Genomic DNA, 13,020 nt, shown 5'->3' with positions numbered 1-13,020 from the left:
TGTTAGTCAGTTGCAACAAGAATTTATAGAAATAGCAAGCTGAGACTTTGAAGCATTTCCAATGCCATCTATGCTTTCAGTGCCATGTTATACGCTGGAATTTCTCTTCCTCTCTAGAAAAGGAATCTTGGATGAGTATAGCCAGATCACAAGTCTTGTTACAGAAGAGATTGTGAATGTCCACAAAGAGATCCAGACTTCAGTTGAACAGATAGACCCTAATTCTGAGTATAATGACTTCATAGATACTCACAGGTATGCATTTTCATCTTGGTGTGCATGTTCATATTATATTTTGAGTAAATTTTGCATTGCACTGCAATACTGCTTGAGTGATCAGGCTTGAATTTGTTTTTTTTTCTTTTTCACCTCATTACTTAAAAACTTTATCCTAACTTGGAAAGTACAAAATGCTGCTAGATATTTGCTTAACCAACTACCTCTTTGACTAGCTGTACAAAAACAAAATCCATGTTGATGTTATTGCATGTGAAAAATCAAAGCTTGGGTACTGACAGTGAACTATAAATCATGATCTAGCTTCAGTGCAGTCTAATTTGCTGTGTATTTGGTTGGAGTTTGCATCTATTTTAATGCTATGTTTGCATGCTTTATTACTCTCACTATCCTGATTGTGGGTAAAGTGAATGTTAGGTATCTCAGTGTACACTGTGGTTACTGCAGAGTGAGCAGCGCCTGAAACAACAGAGTATGCAGATAATGCAGTAAAGTCTTGTGTTTTTAAAATATACTGCATTTTCTATTTATTGAGCTGTTACTCCATGTAGGTACATATGGAGATAGTTCTAAGACCCCTTTTTTTGTACTTTATTGTTAAAATGTGAGAATTAGTAATTGTCAAGTGCAGGTTTATAGCAGGATCAGTGGCCTGTGAAAATAAATGTCTTCTTAGAAACTGATTATCCTATGAACTTAATTCAAAAAAATTCTATTTTATTTTATGCTTAGGTGTTTTTAAGACTGTATTCTTTATTCAAAGGAAAAAGTAGGTGTATGCAATTGCTACTTTCTGTTTTTTCATATGTAATTTTAACTGTGTTCTAGCTATATTCCAATTTTGTAAATACAGTATTTATTTAATGAATTAGATCTTCAGAAGTTGTTGAGCAAGAAATAGAATTTGATACATCCTTATTAGAAGAAAATGAAAACCTTCAAGCTAATGAGATCATGTGGAATAACTTAACAGCAGAAAGTTTACAAGTCATGTAAGTCATTTTTTTCAAAAATACAATCCTTTGGAAATGCTGTCATACTTCATATTAAAATCATTTCATTGGCATGCTCTCATTTTTAAGGTTCGTTTTCTCAAATCAGTATTTTCAAGCTGTAAACTCTTAGTGATTTCTGTTCTTATTGTTCCTTGGCACAACATATCCGGACCCTCTGCAAACTTGCCAGCACTTTCAATTAGCTTCTCTTCCTCTGCAGTTAATTTATACAGTGCCCAAATCCATCATTAATCCTCCTTAGACATTTACTTACCTTCCCAAAAGTGTTTCCACACTTAGTACTCTAGGAAAAAGTAATGGAATCACTGATAAAGACACCATGTACAGTAATGTCATCAGTGACTTAAATTACCATCCACAGGCATTTCACAGGTGTTTTACTTCACTTGATTTCTGTTTTCTTTACTTTTTAAATTATTAGATTCTAATTCTAATAATTCCTATTATTGGAATTTAAAATATATTAACTTATTGAGACAAGTATACCTTTTGTTTTACATTTCATGGAAACTTTAGTTATGGCAATAAAATGTATATTTACATATTTTGCTTATTTTGTAATTAAATGATTTCATTACTTTTATCAGCTGTACCTTTAGTCATTTGCTACTGGCATGCAGTTCTTCTGCTGAGGTTATTATTTTTAGTATGTTCCCCTTATTTTATCAACCTCAGCTTTTCCATAAATTAGCCCAATGTAGTTGCTTCAGAGATTAAAAAATACACAATTTGTACAACTAATATTTCTTACAGCAATATAAAATTGTAAAGTGGGAATAATGATCAGTTTGTGATTCTTTGGTGTCTGTGCTGTGCTGTATATCCATTTTTGACAAGCTTGTGTGCTATAGAAAGCATAACTGGTCTAAATAAGATCAGCGGTGAGTTGTGGTTTTTAAATTCTTTTATGTTAAGTCAAATTGTTTCTTGTAGGTTATTCTGTAAACCATGGCTATAGGGAGATCTCATAGCAGTGAGATATTTGGAACAAAAACATTAGGGTTTATCTTCCATAGATTATTCTAATCCTAGCTCTTCTTCACCACAAGAGATTCTCTGGGTTTTGTTTGTTTCTTTTTCCAGGTCACTAACTAGCATATATTTTCATAAATTTATTCTTTAATAGGTATTGAAATAAGTTTTCAAATGTAAATTTTTAACTCTTTTCATTAAACTTTCTATGTTAAACTCCTCCTCCTTTTTACTGAAGGAGCTTCATCTGTCATGTTTAATATTCCTACGATAGTTAAACCCCTTCCTTCTTTAAGCATGCTTCTATCATATTCTGCATCATTACTAAACTGAGATCATCCCTGGGTGAACTCTTTAAATGCTGTACATGTAAATCAACTTCAGCTCAGTAGCAGGAAGTATACACTTAATAAATCTGTCTCTTTGATCCATCTTTATGTTTTTCTAAGATTCCACATTCAGTAGTTGAAAAAAATTAATAACTTTTTTTGCTTTTATGAATAAAACATTAGCATTTCTAAGTAAGACATATGAAAGGCTAGTTTTCTTGTAAAAAGATTCTGTCAAAATGTCTATTTATATTTGTAAATATGCACTTGCATATTTGTCGAGTTAAACACATTTTCAATACAACTTCCAGTCTATCCTGTTATAAACTCAGTGTTCATCCACTTCAAATTCTTCTATGCATTTGAAAGACAAGTTTTATGGTATGATAATATTTTTAGAACAGGAATCAAACAGCTCCTACAAACATTGCCTTCTCCAAGGTGTTAATTTTCTATTGTAGTTCATACTTTCTATTTTTTGAGCAAAAAAGTTTAGGTGTTTTATGGTCGTGCCAAAGATTGTCTTAACCAACTCTGTTAATACTGACAGGAGGAGAATAGCAACAGCACAACCATTCTGTCATCTCTCAGCCTATCATATTTTTCAGCTAGGAAATGTTTTGGGTCTGAAGTGTTATTTGTTTGCAGCAGTAATAGACATATTTTACTTCTGTGATTTTTGTCCAGTCAGTTTTAATATGTACAAATACCTATTGTCCACAAAATTTGCACTCTTAAGATCTTCGTCAGCCTAGTGGTGTTTTATGATGGTGTCACTGATTCAATGGGCAATGGAAGAACCACTGATATAATCTATCTTGACTTCAGTAAGGCCTTTGACATGGTACCTCACAACATCCTTCTTTCCAAGTTGGAAAGATATGGATTTAAGGGGTTGACAGTCCAGTGGATGAAGAACTGGCTGCAAAATCAGGTCCAGAGAGTGTAGGTCCATGACAGTGTCTGGATGGAAATCAATAATAAGTGGTGTCGCCCAAGGGTCAGTGCTGTGAGCAATACTCTTTGATATCTTCATCAGTGATGACAGTGGGGTCAAGTGCGCACTCACCAAGATTGCTGATGAAACCAAGTTGTGGGTTGCAGTCAACATGCACATAGGTACACAGGATGCCGTGTAGAGAGACCTAGACAGGCTTGAGCAGTGGGCCTAGGAGAACCTCATGAGGTTCAACAAATCCAGGTGCAAGGTTTTGCACCTGGATTGAGGCAACATCCACTACTAATACTTCTGGGGATGGAAAGGTGAGAGCACAGACCAGCCAAAGAGGACCTGGGAGTAATGGTGTATAGGAAGCTGGACATGAGGCAGTAATGTGTCCTCACAGCCCAGGCAGCCAACTGTAACCTGGGCTGCATCAAAAGAAGCATGGCTATCAGGTCAAAGGAGGTGATCCTGCCCTCCACTCAGTGCTGGTGAGACCTCACCTGGAGACACAGATCTGTTGGATCATGTCCAGAGAGCCACAAATAAGGAAGAAGTCTTTTACAGTGAGGGTGGTGACGCACTGGGAGAGGTCACCCAGAGATTTGGTGGAAGGCCAGTCCCTGGAGACATTTAGGGTGAGGGTGGATCAGTCTCGGGGCAGCATAATCTAGCTGTTCATTGCAGCTGAGTTGGACTAGATGACCTTTAAAGGTCCTTTCCAGCTCTTAAGGATTCTGTGATTCTAGGTGGAAGTTGATGGTGACTAGCTCATCTTTCTAAGTAGTGTGGGAGATGTGGTGTCTCCTGATACACATCGATGAGTTTCTCGGAATGATATAGGGAAATTGCAGAAAGCAAAGCAATAAAAGTTTATGCTTGTCAGCTTTTAAAGTATCTCAGAAATTTTCAAAAGAACTACACTGATATTCAGTTTCAGTTTCATGCTTTTATATAAAATTAGATATTTTTGAAATTTTAAAGTATTTCAGTGTGTTGACTCTGTATGCATATAGTCATTGTTCATCATTCAGTGATGAACAGTCTCATTAGTTTGGTTTTAACTTATTGAATACTCATGCTTTACTATATCTCCTTTTGATATATACTGAAGCTTGTTCTCCTCTGCAGAAACTTTCTGGTTCAGTATTTAGGCGATCTAAGCCAGTGATTTTAGAACACAGGGTCTTCAGTCAGTTTCATATTGTTTCAGCACATGCAGAATGTGTATTTAAGAAGTCAACCTCTATTCATAAAGAATGCAGCATATTGATTTTACTTGCAAATTTGTAGATATAACATCTGTTTCCTTTATGTTAAGTCAAATACAGCGTTGATTAAAATACTGATTGGAAAACTGACTGAAAAACAACAGTATTGTCAGAGAATTGGTAATTAATTTTTAAGCAAGGTATTAAAATTTGATAGTTGATATTAAATCAGACAATCAAGTGTAAGAATTGTCATTTCTGAGAAGTTCAGCATACAGATTTTGATAATCTAATAACAGTAAAACTGCTGATCAGGAAAAGAGATATTGATGTTTTACATGTTGCTTTTTTCCCTATAAATAAATGTGCAAATGGTTGTTCATTTGGGAAGCAAATTATTATCATTCACTATATGGCTTTTTTGTAGTCATTCAAGTCTTGCAGTATGTAGGACTGTCTGAATAAAGAATATGTTTAAGTATGTTAGTTTGTGTATATTGTTTATCTTCTTTTGTATATTGTGTGAATACAATGGGAAAGCTAGTTCAGTGTTAAGATCAAACTGTTTCTATAAATGACACACTGGACATAGCTCCTAGAGCTCTGTAAATTGCTCTGTTGTCCTCTGCCACTCACCATTCTGGGATGGTTTAGGGCAGCATATTTGTGTAATAGTATGTATTGTATGTGTTTTGCTCTCATTCTGCTCTTCACACAAATGTGTGAACGTGCACACCCCTCTAAAAGTAATGCCTCCTATTTTATTATAGTGGCCCATGACATCAGAAGTGGATGTTGATGGTATAGCAGTAGGGTTTGAACATTCACCCTGGGATTCCATTATGTTTTGTTGCTGTGCAACAGCTGGCAGCAGAGGGGTGGTGTGACAAAATGGTAGTGTATATGAAGCAAAGATGTGTCATGGAATTTCTCTATACAGAAAAAATGACACCTGCTGACATTCATCAATGTTTACTGAGCATTTATGGAGACCAAACAATGGATATTAGCACATTCAGGTGGTGGTGTTTCAGCAGTGGTGACAGAGACGTGACAGATAAGCTACAGACCAGGTGGCCATATGCAGATTTCACTCCATGAAATGCATGTTGATTAGCTCATCTGTACAAACTGGTGGATTACAATTGGGAAACTCTGCAGAGCTGACATATTGGCTTCAGTATGTTGGGAACAATGATGACAGTGCTGGAATATCACAGAGTTTATGCCAGGTGTATCCCATGAATTCTTACATAGGAACAGAAGGAACACCGTGTGCCAGTTTGTCAGGCTGTTCATGGAATCACAAAACTGTAGGGGATGGAAGGGGCCTCTGGAGATCATCGAGTCCAACCCCCCTGCCAAAGCAGGCTCCCTACAGCAGGTTGTGCAGGTGGGCGTTCAGGTGGGTTTTGAATATCTCCAGAGAAGGAGATTCTACAATACCCCTGGGCAGCCTGTTCCAGTGCTCAGTCACCCTCACCATAAAGAAATTCTTGCACACATTTGTGTGGAGCACAGTTTGTGACTGTGTCAGTTTAATTTTCTTAAGGCTGAACGGACCCAGATCACTCAGCCCAGAACTGGACACAGCAGTCCAGATGAAACCTGACCAGGGCGGAGTAGAAGAGGAGGATCACCTTCTGTTCTTCAGGCTCTATTACTTACCACCAGGGTCTGGGATTCCTGAAGGGTTTTTTTTGCATTGAACACAGAAGCAAAGAAGGCATTCAGTATCTCTGCCTTCTCAGCATTTCCTATTACCAGAACACCCCCCTCATTTGGTAAGGGACCCACATTTTCCTTCCTTTTACATACTTAAAAAGCCCTACTTACTGTCCTTTATCTCCTTTGCCAGATTCATTTCCAGGTGGGAAACCAACTGGGAATTCCAGCTGCTAGAAGGCTGACAATATCATTTTCCTGAAATACATAATTACATTTGCCAGCAGTGTGCCCTTGTGGCCATGAAGGCCAACAGTATCCTGGGATGCATTAATAAGAATGTGACCAGCAGGTTGAGGGAGGTGATTCTCTTCCTCTACTCTGTCTTGGTGAGGCCACATTTGGAATACTGTGCCCTGTATTGAACTCCCCAGTTCAAAAAAGGCAGGAATCTCCTGGAAGGACTCCAGTGGGGAAGTAATCAAAATGATAAAGGGCCTGGAGCATCTCCTGTACAAGGAAAGGCTGAGAGACCTGGGTCTGTTCAGTTTAGAGAAGACTGAGAGGGGATCTGATCAGTGTTTATAAATATCTAAAGTGCGGGAGGCAATTGGATGAGGCCAGACTTTTTTTCAGTGGTGTGTTGTAGTAGGATAAGGAGCAGTGTCAAAAAAGCTTGAACATAAGAAGTTCCACGCATAAGTGGAAGAACTTCTTTACAGTGAGGCTGACAAAGTATTGGAACAGGTTGCCCAGAGATGTTGTGGAGTCTCCTTTTTTGGAGGTAAAGACCATTCCTGATGCTTGTTGGTGCGACTTACATTGGGGAACCTGCTTTAGCTGTGGGGTTGGACTTGATGATCTCTTAAAGTCCCTTCCAACCCCTGCAGTTCTGTGATTTTGTGATGATTAGTGATGAGACATGATGTAATCATTACAAACCAGAATCAAAGTGGCAGTCTGTGAAGAGGTGGCTTGAATTCCTCATCAAAGAAAAGATGCAGCCCTGAGTGAGTAAAGTGGTGTGCTGTTTTTTGGGTTAAGGGGTGAGACTCCTGGATTTCCTGGAGCCCAGACAAGCCATTGACTTTGGACAGCTGTATCATGACTCTGACTAAGCTGAAGGCTTGAACTTCCAGAGTCAAGCCAGAAAGGAAGACAACTTATCTCTTGCAGCCTAGTAACACTAGACCCCGTGCAAGTTTGAAGAAAGACAGTGGAGCACAGAGTCAGTCTTGGCTGGACTGTCGTACCCATACCCACCTTACAGTCCAGTTTTAGCACCATCTGGCTTTCATCATTTGGGCCAAGAAAAAATTGTGTGGTCAACATTTTCCCAGCAATGATGCTGTCGTAGCAGTTGTGAAACAGTGGGTCACCCCTGCTGTTGCAGCTTTTTATGAGTGTGGCATGTAGGCTCTTGTTCATCACTGGTGGAAATATGTAGCTGATGGTGGTGACTACATTGCACATAGTACTTTGTAGCTGAAAATGTGCACTATGAAAACGTATTATTGTGCTCATTGTATCTGTTGTAATTTCTGTGGAATTAAATAGGAGGCATTACTTTTGGAGCAACCAACTTATGTAGTAAAGTATATGCCACCTTTTTTTGGCACTCATCAACACATATGCACACAGGCATTCTTTAGAAATTGTTGTCCTGGCTTATCAATAGTTTGATTTGAATCTATCTTGTTATCAAAGATTGTGTGGTGTTAAAAAAAAATAATTATTATGAGAAGTATGTGGCTTGCTCTTAAAATAAACGTAGTATTAGTTAATAATGTCGGCCTTGTTTCTTCTTCCGTTATTTCTAAAGGTTTTTCATTATTTTCTTATTTTATCCCTGCAATCCGTTCTGTGTATTAACTTAAAATGTTCTCTAGCAGTCAGAAAGTTATTAATTTCATAAAGAATCTCAGATATCAGCAGTATGTTAGTAAGGCTTTAATCCACAGAAAGCATCACAATTTGTAGATAAAGTTTTCTTGTTAGAAGAGCCTGTGGGCATAGATCATTTTGCAGCCTTGTACATGTACATAGCTTAGTATAGATCTGCTTAAAAATTAAAAACAGAATGCTTCTCAGGGCAATAAAGTTCCTAAATATGTACAGTTAGTATATGCTTACACCATGGATTCTGGTAATGTGTGTCTTACAGGTTAAAAACAGTAATAGAAGAACTCATTCAAACACAGCAAACGCTTTTGAGCAAAGAGGAACTTGTGTTGGAACTAGAGAAAAAAATAGAAGATTCTTCTAAGACTTGTGAAAAGAAGTCAGAGTAAGTGGAATTTAAATTTCCATTTTAATAGGGCAACAGTTTGAAGTCTGTCAGTGCAAGAAAGGAGGCATAAAATCTCTTTAAAAAGAAGTACAAATAAGTAGACTGAAAATAAAGAAGTGGACAGAAAACATAACTGTAGCTAAATATTAATCTGAAATTCTGACTTGGAAGAGAACTAATTGATAAGATGAGGTGACACAGTAGCAAATCCATACAGCATCCTGTATTGCACTTCTATAATGATGTTTTAAAAATCCAAATGAGTCACAGGATGGTTGAGATTGGAAGGGTGCAGTGGAGGTCTAACCTCCAGAGGTTAATCAAAGTGTAAATCTACACAAACAATGAATATACATAGTGGTTGAAGGCAGCCATTGCTCTGCTTTTGGAATAAGGTTGAAAGTAATGAGCGTGAATGTGAAAATATTCCTGTGTTCTCTTGTATGTTAATGGCGAAATAACGTGTAATAGTGGTGTGAGACCACAAGTAGATAATGGGATATGATTTCAATAGCTGTTGAAAAACAGAGCAGTGTTAAGAGCAGAGTCAAAATAACTTGCAGAAGAGAAGAAAATTGATTTGTAGCTGAGTTCTGGTATTGAAAAAGCTTCTTTGTTGTTGTTGTTTTTAAGCTTTTCTATATATATATATATATACACCTTATATATATATACTTAAATTATGTGCATTTTAAAATTAATTTTCTTTTCAGTATTGTTCTTTTGCTGAGCCAAAAGCAAGCACTGGAAGAACTTAAGCAAACAGTACAGCAATTAAGATGCTCTGAGGCAAAATTTGCAGCCCAAAAAGAACTATTGGAACAAAAAGTGCAAGAGAATGACGGGAAAGAACCACCACCTGTAGTGAATTATGAAGAAGATGCCAGATCAGTCACTTCTATGGTAAGCTTTACTGAATTATGCAGACTTGCTATCGTATATTGTTCCTTAGATCAGAATTTTATGACACATAAAGGGGTGACTGGAGTGAATAAATTTCTCTTCGCGTTTTCAGAAACTGACTAGTTGGAAAAATGATTCAGTAGAGTGATTTCATTTATTTATTTATTTATTTATTTTTAAGTTGAAGTGATTTACATTACTCTTTGTATATCTACAGACTTCATTTGGCCTCATGCACCCTGGAGACTTAACTTCTCATTAGACTGTTCTATAATTAAAAGTGTAAATCTTTAAATGGATTTAATAAACGTGACTACGAGTTATTGATAATTTTGTTGGCTTTGTTAAAGCCATATGTTCCCAGTTGTAGACAGAAAGCTAACAGATAAAAGCTGTTGGAATTACTGCATACATTATGTCACTGAGAAATTAACTGATACTGATTACATGCTGTAATAATTCCTTTTAACTCTTACTTGCTAACACCCAATTTTTTGCAGCTCATTTTTAGATGGCCTTTTAATTTTAGATGGTTCCTTGTAATGAAGATAAACTTGCATTAATTTAAGAGATTCTATGTAATATTAAAAAAGTATTTGGCTACTATTTTGGGACATCCTTCTCTTAATTTTATGCAGTTGTGTGGAGATAGTAATCATAGAAACAGAATGGCTTGGGTTGGAAGGGGCGCTAAGGATCATCAGGTTCCAACCCCCCCGCTGCGACAGGCAGGTTTACCAGCCTACAGTTTCAGTACCTGGACCAGGTTGCCCAGGGCTCCGTCCAAACTGTTTCTGAACACCTCCAGGAATGCAGCACCCACAGCCTGTCTGGGATGCACCTCACCACTCTCTCTGTGAAGACCTTCCCCCTAACATCTAATGTAAGCCTTCCCTCCTTGTGCTTAAAACCATTCCCCCTGTCACTGTCTATTCCCCTCCTGTTTAAAATTCCCAGGATTATTAACTCCAGATAAGGCCTCACAAGCATTGAGGGCAGGATCACCTCCCTCAACCTGCTGTCCACTCCACTCTTCTTTTGATGCAGTTCAGCCTGAGCTGCAGGCACACATTGATGGCTCATGTTGACTCTTTCATCAGTTGATACTCCCAAGTCCTTCCCCCCACAAGGCTTATTTCAAGATGTTCTCAGCCTAACCTGTAAGTGCTTGAGATTGCCACAGTGCAAATATAGAACCTTTCACTTGGCCTTGCTGAACTTCATGAGGTTGTCATGAGCCAACCTCTTAAGCCTGTCTAGGTCCCTCTAGATAGCATCTCTTCCCTCTTGTGTGTCAGTTGTACTTCTCAGCTTGGTGTTGTCTGCAAACTTGCTGAAGGTGCACTTGATCCCACTGTCAGCCTCACCTACAAAGATGTTAAATAATTCTGGTCCCTGCACCAGTCCATGAGAAATGCCACTCATCGCTTCTGTTGACCACTAACACTCTGAATGCAGCCATCAAGCCAATTCCTTATCCAGGGAGTGATCCATCCATCAAATCCATCTTTCTCCAATTGGTGGCCAGGATGTCATGTGGAACAATGTCAAATTCTTAGCATGAGTCCAGGTAGATTATATCAGTTGCTCTTTATCCACTGATGCTGTAACTCTATCATAGAAGGCATCAGGTTTGTCAGGCATGACTTTCCCTTGTTGAAGCCATATTGGTTACCACCAATCAGCTCATCTTTATTTTCTGTGTGCCTTAATATGGCCTTCAGGAGGATCCACTCCATGATCTTGCCAGGAACAGAGATGAGACTGACTGGCCTGTAGTTCATCAGATCTTCTTTTTTTTCTCTTTTTGAAAATGGGGGTTATGTTTCACCTTTTCCTATCAGCGGGAACTTCATCAGGCTGCTGTGACCTTTTAAATCTGGTGGACAGTGCCTTGGCAACTTCATCTGTCAGTTCCCTCAGAACCCATGGATGAATCTCATCAGGTCCCATGCTCTTGCACACTTTCAGGTTCTTTAGATGGCCAAGAACCTGATCTTCGTTTACAGTAGGCAGATTTTCCTTCTCTAGGCTCATACCTTTGCTTGCTGCAACTTGATTGGTGCAGCTAGGATGCTTGCCAGTGAAGTCTGAAGCAAAAAGTCATTGGGCACCTCAGCTTTCTCTGTATCACTTGTCACCAATTTTCCAGTTTCCTTCTGGAGAGGGCCCACATCTTCCCTGACCTTCCTTTTATCACTGACATACCTGTAGAATTTGTTCTTGTTCCACTTTATGTCCCTGGCTAAATTTAATTCTATCTGGATTTTAACTTTCCAAGCCTGATCCCTGGCTGCTTAACAACTTCCTTGTAGTCCTCCCAGGAAACCTGTTCCTGCTGTCACTCCCTGTAGACTTTCTTTTTGTGCTTAATTAAGTCTGGGAGCTCCTGGTTGATCCACAGAGGCCTCCTGGTGTTCTTGCCTGCTTTCTTTTTTTCTTGGGATGCACTGCTTCTGCCCATGTCACCCTGCCAAGCAGTCCCCTGAAGAGTTTGAAGTGTGCTGTCCTAAAGTCTGTGTAGTTTGATATTACATTTGATTGCACATATTTGCTCTTCTAGGAAAATTTGTTGTAAATGCATGATTTGAAAATTGTTTTCCTAGTAATGACTATTTATTTATTTATTGGCTTATGTTGTGAATACATTTTGATGTTTGAGAATTTTTTGGATAATTTTGTTTAAAATTGCAGACCTCTTTACATAAAGAATTTATTTGGTGCCACGCATGCGCAGCCAGTTTCAAAAGGGGGTAGTTTTCAAATTGTTTTGTTTTCCATCTGTTAGAATACATAATAGTACTGCATGACTCACAAGTAGTGAAGTCCTAAAATGCTGTTTGACATGATTTTGTAGATAGGGTTAGGTTACCTGTATTTTGTTGTGTAGCTTCCTGTGTTTCTGATTTGCCTCTAATATCTGTAGGAAGGAGATAAATACTATGAAATGGCTTGTTATTTCTATTAAAACAGCTGTCTTTATGCCAAAAAGATGTAGTATCAAAGTTGCTATAGATTACGTCACTGTCACGGAAGTTAACTGGAATCTTGTGCTAGATTATCACTGTTTAGTCAATGAATACATTGTCATTTCTCTTAGTATAGGTATGTTTTTCTTGCTATTTTAAGACTGTGACAATAATCTACCCCAATTAAAACAGAGAAAATAACAAGAAAACTTCAGTATTATCTGATCTTCTGATTAGAAATAAAGACATCAACAATATTTGGAACTTTGCAATGCAAGTGTAACACTTACTGAAATGTGTGGCAGTGGTGTGCATTTCATCTTAAGAGGTTATACTTAGAAAATCAGTATTGACTAGAAAATTGGTACAGAAAGGAAATCTTCAGGGACCGCAAAAGCCTGGCATTAGATTTAACAGATAAAAAAAATCCTAATAGTAAACAATGTTGTTTAGCAACAATATAGTGGAATCTGTATTCCAGTTTA

General features: G+C 38.0%; 1 protein-coding gene across 4 annotated transcripts in view; it reads left to right on the top strand.

Annotated features, from left to right (window-relative positions):
* The window catches only part of FER (FER tyrosine kinase), a 151,624-nt gene that overhangs the window by 43,884 nt on the left and 94,720 nt on the right, over positions 1-13,020 (top strand). For all 4 annotated transcript variants that reach the window (XM_015849442.2, XM_015849445.2, XM_015849444.2 and 1 more), the window contains 4 exons: positions 118-255; positions 1,110-1,229; positions 8,538-8,660; positions 9,377-9,566. In XM_015849442.2, the coding sequence (XP_015704928.1) occupies positions 118-255; positions 1,110-1,229; positions 8,538-8,660; positions 9,377-9,566 (571 nt within the window). The remainder of the gene's footprint in view (positions 1-117; positions 256-1,109; positions 1,230-8,537; positions 8,661-9,376; positions 9,567-13,020) is intronic.

The sequence above is a fragment of the Coturnix japonica genome, chromosome Z (genome assembly GCF_001577835.2).
Source record: "Coturnix japonica isolate 7356 chromosome Z, Coturnix japonica 2.1, whole genome shotgun sequence".
NCBI lineage: Eukaryota > Metazoa > Chordata > Aves > Galliformes > Phasianidae > Coturnix > Coturnix japonica.
The sequence above is the reverse complement of the archived record's forward strand: the minus strand, read 5'-3'. Positions and strand labels throughout refer to the sequence as shown.